Source organism: Brachypodium distachyon, chromosome 1 (genome assembly GCF_000005505.3).
Source record: "Brachypodium distachyon strain Bd21 chromosome 1, Brachypodium_distachyon_v3.0, whole genome shotgun sequence".
Classification (NCBI taxonomy): Eukaryota; Viridiplantae; Streptophyta; class Magnoliopsida; order Poales; family Poaceae; genus Brachypodium; species Brachypodium distachyon.
The window spans coordinates 48,591,053-48,597,538 of NC_016131.3; the positions used below are offsets into that span (position 1 = coordinate 48,591,053).

Sequence of the window (6,486 nt, forward strand, 5' to 3'; positions counted from 1 at the left end):
AGCTTTATGTAAATGTTTCTCAGTGTTTAAGCTAATTACTATGTGTTGGGTGTTATGATGAGCTTTGTTTTTTTTCTGTGCGTCTGCTTGTAATACACCTAATTGCATTTATATTAATCGAGGAGAGCATTTCGAGACGTCCATTGCAAGTGCAATTCTGCTAGTGATTAACTAAAGCACGAAACAAGACTAGAAATCTCAGCAGCATCCGAGCCGGCCTATCGCAACCCAAACTCCAAATCCCTCTTATCCCCTCGAAGCCACCCCCACCCGTCCATTACCCCCTCCTCTTCCCCCAATGGCTCCTCCTCCCCTCTTCTCGCCGGCGTCGGCGCCCGCCGCCTCGCCGGCCCTCTTCTCGGCCTCCACCTCCCGCCCTCTCTTCGTCACCGCCGCCTCCGCCGTCTCAGGTAACTACACTTCTCCCCTCTCCTCTCAATCTATCTCGGAGCGCACGGATTTTACGACGTCGAATCTCCCCCATTCCCTAAATTCACTCGCTCTTTCCCCTCGATGCTCTCCAGCCCGGACTCCGTCTTCAAGGAGGAGGTGGGGATCCCGCCGCCGCCTCACCGTGCGCAATGTCGCGGCCCCCGAGGCCTCGACCGCCACCAAGGCGGCGGGGGGCGCCAAGGAGAGCCAGCGGCCGGTGTACCCGTTCCCGGCCATCGTGGGGCAGGACGAGATGAAGCTCTGCCTCCTGCTCAACGTCATCGACCCCAAGATCGGCGGCGTCATGATCATGGGCGACCGCGGCACCGGCAAGTCCACCACCGTCCGCTCCCTCGTCGACCTGCTCCCGGACATCAGCGTCGTCGTCGGCGACCCGTTCAACTCCGACCCTTACGACCCGGAGGTCATGGGGCCCGAGGTCCGCGACCGCGTGCTCAAGGGCGACAGCCTCCCCGTCACCACCGCCAAGATCACCATGGTCGACCTGCCCCTCGGCGCCACCGAGGACAGGGTCTGCGGCACCATCGACATCGAGAAGGCCCTCACCGAGGGTGTCAAGGCGTTTGAGCCTGGATTGCTTGCCAAGGCCAATAGAGGGATACTGTATGTCGATGAGGTCAATCTGCTCGATGATCATCTGGTGGATGTGCTGCTGGATTCCGCCGCTTCCGGGTGGAACACCGTCGAGAGGGAGGGTATCTCTATCTCCCATCCGGCGCGTTTCATCCTCATTGGGTCCGGTAACCCGGAGGAAGGTGAGCTCCGTCCGCAGCTGCTCGACCGGTTTGGGATGCATGCGCAGGTTGGTACGGTCAGGGATGCCGAGCTCAGGGTGAAGATTGTGGAAGAGAGGGCTCGGTTCGACAGGGACCCAAAGTCGTTCCGTCAGTCCTACTTGGAGGAGCAAGAGAAGCTCCAGGAGCAGATCACATCTGCTCGGGGTAACCTTGGTTCTGTGCAGCTTGACCATGATCTTCGCGTTAAGATATCCAAGGTGTGTGCCGAGTTGAATGTGGATGGATTGAGAGGAGACATTGTGACTAACAGGGCTGCCAAGGCCTTGGCTGCCTTGAAAGGAAGGGACACTGTCACAGTGGAGGACATCGCAACTGTTATTCCCAACTGCTTGAGGCATCGGCTCCGTAAAGACCCGCTTGAATCAATCGACTCAGGTTTGCTTGTCATTGAGAAGTTCTATGAAGTCTTTAGCTAGATTATTCTCGAGGTAAATGTTTTTCTGTTACAAAGTTTGGCAGGAGGCTTTTTGTCGGGCTGTTCAAAATACTATTTATGAGGCTTGAACCTTTTGATTTCTACCTGTGCTTCTAGCATGATAGTGTACATTGCATACCACTTTGTTGTGAACTAGAGAGGTCAGCGTGCTCTGCTGCGCCCAGTGATTCAGTGCGATTGCTATTCACCCTAGTAGATGCAAGGGCAATTGTCTCATAGGTGCATGATCTGAATGAAAGATATTTCTGAAGGAACATGGAACATACTACGTCTCAGTTGTAATTATTAGTATGATTGATGATCAAAGTAAAACTCAAAATGTGTGGGCGCCTTATAACCTGGCACTGACAGAGTATGTGCAAACATACATACACATCACCCGCAACATAAGCACGATGTTTACAGTTACAGGGGTGTGTCTCATATACATATACTAACACATGATACCAACTCATGTACATAGCCTCATTGCTGTCAGGAGATAACTGCAACCAGCAAAGGGCCTTCACACATTCTGCTCCAACTTTTGTAACGCAAAAAGGTCTTGTTTTATCATACATATTTCCCCCGTCACACATTCAGCTCCAACTTGTAACACAAAAAGGTCTTGTTTTATCATACATATTTCCCAGCAAAGAATTCCTGGAATATAAAGCCAAGTAGTATCCAGCAATGAACATTCATTCCACGGTTTTTGAAGGAAAAGTCCGCTGGCAAAAACATGCATATTCAAGGAACACAGCCATGCAACTTAGTTGTGTGAACTTCCATGGAAGATCTTTCTTCAACCAGCTTTAATGCCACGCACCATCATTCTGTTGCATCCCAATTGAAAGAGCCAGTTGCAGAAAGGAGCCAATGCCTCGACTGATCCTACATTACATCCAGTCATCCGTGGTATGCATTATTCAACTGATTGTTGCTAGCACTGGTCATCTTTGATAATGAAATTTTCTGAGATTTGATAGCCATGACAGCTGTACCAGGAACCTCCACCGTATCGCCATGCGGCCATGCCCGTGTTCTGCCAATAATGTCGACGGGCGTTAAACAGAAATCGCTGCTAGTCGATTTTTCAGATGATCACTGTATTACATTACAGGGGAGACGAATTTAGCCAAACTTCTAGACGCTAGAGCCAAGTAACTGAAGAACATATTGTCAGGAAACTTAGCGGAGCTACGGCATATATACTCAGTCTGGGCCCAGATCAAAATTAGAATGAAGTCAGTCAATATTCACCTTCTGCATAAAACGATCAATTTCATGGACAGGCCAACGCCTCCCTATCCGTCAGCTAACTACCCTAATCCTAATGTATGCACCTCCCGGGCACCCTCCAGGATCCCGTGTTATTATTCAGCTTGTAAGCCTTCCAGTCCTGGAGCACATTCTTGAGATCAAACATCTTCTTCTCCATCCCCACACAGCAGTTGGCGTGCATGCTGCAGACCTTTCCCAGGTCATTGCCGTGGCGGCAGAACCCGCCGAAGCGGTCCGTGTCGAGGAACTGCACCCTGGCGCCGAGGCGAGGGGGCACGCCTTCCTTGACGATCTTGTCGAACACGTACTGCTCGTGCGTGCCCGGGAACCGTGCCCGCGACGACCGCCAGTGCTCGTAGAAGCCGATGGCGCCGTCGCAGGATCTCGCGTAGAGGAGGCCGCCGTTGGGGTAGTTCCGCGGTGAGTCGGGGTCGCCGACGAAGATGTCTGATGACATCACCAGCTGCGCCGTCGGGGGTATGTGCGGGAACGGGTCCCGGAACCACAGGATGTCCATGTCCTGCACTAGGTCCAGAACAAAACCCCATTTCTAAGCTCCCTTTTTCATGAGTAAGTAAGTGATTAGTCGTACATGGCTAATTTATCTCAATGTGGTGCAATTGAGTAGATAGTTAATTTAGTTTGATCACACTGAATGTATGCATGGCTTACGGTGAAGAGGAAGTTGTATCCGAGCTGGAGGACGGTGAGCTGAAGCCTGTTCCTCTGCCACATCATCTCGAGGTAGGCACCCTTCATGGACCTCTGCTCGGCGGCGAAGTAGTCCTCCTCCCTGTTGTCGCCGCCGCCGCCGGCTGCCCTGAACCGGTAGCAGAAGGGGTGCACGGCGTTGCAGCGGTCCAAGGCCTTCCCGTCCATGGCCACCACCAGCAGGTGCTTCACCAGGTACGCCGTGCCTTCGCCCTGCTTGAAGCCCTCCAGGAACAGCTCGAAGAATGATGACCCCGGTGGCGCCGCCCACGCCGAGTTCAGAGTCGTCATCAGCACCGTCCCGTCCTCCGTCGCCGCTCGCCGGAGCAGATCCGCGAGATCGTCCTGCGGCGGTAGGCGCCGCTGCTCTGGCATTGGATTTGGGCGCCCGTTTGGGTCTTGCGTTAACGGCCCCCACATCGAGTTGCAGAAGAGGAGGAGGAAGAAGAAGAAGGCCGTGTTGAGCGCCGCGGCAAGCAGGAGGAGGAGGAGGGTTGTCTTCGACTTCATGTCTCGATCTCGATCGGTCGAGACGAAGAAGCACGCGACGGGCTAGCGAGTAATCAGATCAACTGGAGATCGATCAATCATGCGTCGGAGAGCGCGAGTGGTTGACTCCATTAATTGGTGCGGTGCAGCTGTCCATGTATACCCGTAGAAGAATGCCAAAGAAGCTTACTCAGCTTAGCTTTAGTCATCCGACGAAGATCTTTCGTCTTTTTTTTTTTGACAGCAGATCTCTAGTCACTTTGTGACTTGCATGAGTCTAAATGATCAGATCGAACAGTCCTTATCGTTGACTCTGTTAGAAATACTGCAGTTACCGTGTGCCCGATAAATACTCCCTCCGATTCTAAATTGTTGTCGAAATATTACATGTATCTAGATGTTTTTTAAGAACAAATACGTCCATATTTAAACAAATTTGAGTCAAAAATTTAGTATTAGCTAGCAATACAGTTCCCTTCCACCATTCTCGTTCTGCCATTTTCGTTGCACGTATCTCCACTTCTCTACTGCGCTATTTTGTTGCACCCGGATAATTCATAATTCCTCTTGATCATTTATGCTTGCCCGTCCTTTTTTTTTACAGCTTTATGCTCGCCCGTCTTTAGATATCCCCTGCTCAATTTCTTTTCCACTACCTCAACTAAAGCCCAATAGAACGCCAGAATCCCCTGCGGACCAGCACGGCAGCCCAACAACGTGCCAGCCTTAATCACAATGCATGAGATGGACAGTTTAGAGCATTTTCCATGTGAGGTGCTTGTACACGATGCTTAAAGAGAGAGAGTCTTGTCATATCACTAAGCACTTATCTAAAATAAACTTACTCCAATACTGAAAAGTCTAGACAGGTGTTTAATTCGTGTGAGCATTTTTGTAGCACTCACTCAGACACCTTTGTTGTCCAACGCACAAGTGCTTCGTTAAAAAATATTGACTGGGTCTTCATCTTCTAGCTCGTCCAAGGCATGGAGCTCACAGGCTAGATGCGCTTCCGCCCCCAGCTCGTCGAGTATTCGAAGTCGCCGGTCGCCGGCTTGCCGCGCCTCCGCCCCCAGCTCGCCCAAGACATGCAGCTCATCGACAAGCCGCGCCTCCGCCCCAAGCTCGTCCCACACGCAGCTCGCCAGCTTGCTGCGCCTCCGCCTCCAGCTCGTCCGCGGCGTCTAGCTGCGCCTCCGGCTCCCAGCCGCTTCCTCTGCCCGCCGGGTATGCGCATTTCTGACGGTACGAGTTCTATATGATTTGGTACTGCAATCTTCCAATTAGATAGTGCAGGGGACTCAGGAATTATGATGTTGCTTCCGTGCCTCTAGTGATGGATGTGAATGCTTTAGGCTGGGGCTTGGTTAATGGATCTACAGGAACGCATAATCTCTTTGTCCAATTTTGATTAATTTTTACAATTGTTTGTCTGGCTAATGGTACTGTATTGTACATGCTAGTAATTATGTATCACCTCTTGATTTATCAATACTTAGTGTTTGTAGCGGGCTTCACAAGGATTATGTCTGTGTTTGGAGAGGCATAGTCTGTCAATGCTAGTGTCAACAATTGAAGAGAAGTAAATCGATTCTATAACCTGTGTAAAGACCGAATGAGTCATACTTTGGAAGCCATTCTGACAAGTATTTTTCCAGTCTTAGCAGCACTTCTTGTTCTGAACGTATGTGATACCCTTATTTGCAGGTGAACTGCATATTACAATCCCCATGTTCAGGAGTATTAAACAGAGCATATGGAAACGACCGTCCAAGAATTGATTACATTGGCTCAAATCCAGGTCTGATGTATGCCATGCCATAAACAAACCATTTTTTTCTACTTTCTCTCTTTTTCTACTTGACAATAATTCATGAGTACTATATATGGTCCTTCTTGAAATTACTGAATGCATGTCTACGGTATGTAGTTGAATAAGAATCATGTCCAGAATTTAGGGGAATCTTGAATGTAACTAGCGTGCTGAACAAATACAGACATGAAAAAAAGATCTTGAGTATATTCTCCAAATAATAACAAATTTACTGAAGAGTTCGACATATATAGTTGCATTATTGGACCAGAAAGTAAATGTAAAGTAAAACTAAAAGAATGAACTATTGCATGGCATATCTAATTGTTGTGTTGTCCATCTCCAAAACGATTCCAAATATGTTGAACCAAGTCACCTTTTAGACGAACATGCTTCCTTTTGTCACGAATAGAAGCATTTCTGGCCAGTACATTGGTGAAACCATCAATAGGACCAGGGTAGATTACTACCGGTGGTATTGGCTTTCTCCCTTGGTCATAATTGTAGTCATGTTTGCCAGCATA

The 6,486-nt window shown here is 49.6% G+C and overlaps 3 protein-coding genes across 4 annotated transcripts; 2 read left to right on the forward strand and 1 right to left on the reverse strand.

Moving 5' to 3' along the window:
- The first annotated feature begins 208 nt into the window (after positions 1–208).
- On the forward strand, positions 209–1,878 carry LOC100826370 (magnesium-chelatase subunit ChlI, chloroplastic). Its single transcript, XM_003557072.4, has 2 exons — positions 209–410; positions 525–1,878. Exons 1-2 carry the CDS (start codon positions 299–301, stop codon positions 1,664–1,666), a joined length of 1,254 nt encoding a protein of 417 aa, XP_003557120.1. The 5' UTR covers positions 209–298; the 3' UTR covers positions 1,667–1,878.
- Positions 1,879–2,711: 833 nt separating this feature from the next.
- Positions 2,712–4,297, reverse strand: LOC100821876 (uncharacterized protein At4g15970). Its single transcript, XM_003561070.4, has 2 exons — positions 3,622–4,297; positions 2,712–3,469 (listed from the first exon to the last, which is right to left on the reverse strand). The coding sequence occupies exons 1-2, from the start codon at positions 4,168–4,170 to the stop codon at positions 2,999–3,001; spliced, it is 1,020 nt and encodes a 339-aa protein (XP_003561118.1). The 5' UTR covers positions 4,171–4,297; the 3' UTR covers positions 2,712–2,998.
- A 663-nt stretch (positions 4,298–4,960) lies between these two features.
- On the forward strand, positions 4,961–6,087 carry LOC112270130. Of its 2 annotated transcripts, none has more exons than XR_002962487.1 (2): positions 4,961–5,376; positions 5,857–6,087. XR_002962487.1 is itself a non-coding variant. In XM_024457867.1 (2 exons), the coding sequence occupies exons 1-2, from the start codon at positions 5,154–5,156 to the stop codon at positions 5,928–5,930; spliced, it is 315 nt and encodes a 104-aa protein (XP_024313635.1). In that variant the 5' UTR covers positions 4,961–5,153; the 3' UTR covers positions 5,931–6,087. The 2 variants fall into 2 exon arrangements, 1 of the variants encoding a protein (XP_024313635.1); XM_024457867.1 differs by having other exon boundaries at positions 4,961–5,394.
- Positions 6,088–6,486: the final 399 nt, after the last annotated feature.

What these genes read in the sequence shown, in the direction of transcription:
- LOC112270130 (XM_024457867.1), top strand. Translation starts at nt 5,154, where the DNA reads ATGCGCTTCCGCCCCCAGCTCGTCGAGTATTCGAAGTCGCCGGTCGCC. An exon ending in GGGTATGCGCATTTCTGACG is followed by an intron (nt 5,395 to 5,856) that starts GTACGAGTTCTA and finishes CCTTATTTGCAG; the next exon opens with GTGAACTGCATATTACAATC.
- LOC100826370 (XM_003557072.4), top strand. Translation starts at nt 299, where the DNA reads ATGGCTCCTCCTCCCCTCTTCTCGCCGGCGTCGGCGCCCGCCGCCTCG. An exon ending in CGCCGCCTCCGCCGTCTCAG is followed by an intron (nt 411 to 524) that starts GTAACTACACTT and finishes GATGCTCTCCAG; the next exon opens with CCCGGACTCCGTCTTCAAGG.
- LOC100821876 (XM_003561070.4), bottom strand. Translation starts at nt 4,170, where the DNA reads ATGAAGTCGAAGACAACCCTCCTCCTCCTCCTGCTTGCCGCGGCGCTC. An exon ending in GATACAACTTCCTCTTCACC is followed by an intron (nt 3,470 to 3,621) that starts GTAAGCCATGCA and finishes GACCTAGTGCAG; the next exon opens with GACATGGACATCCTGTGGTT.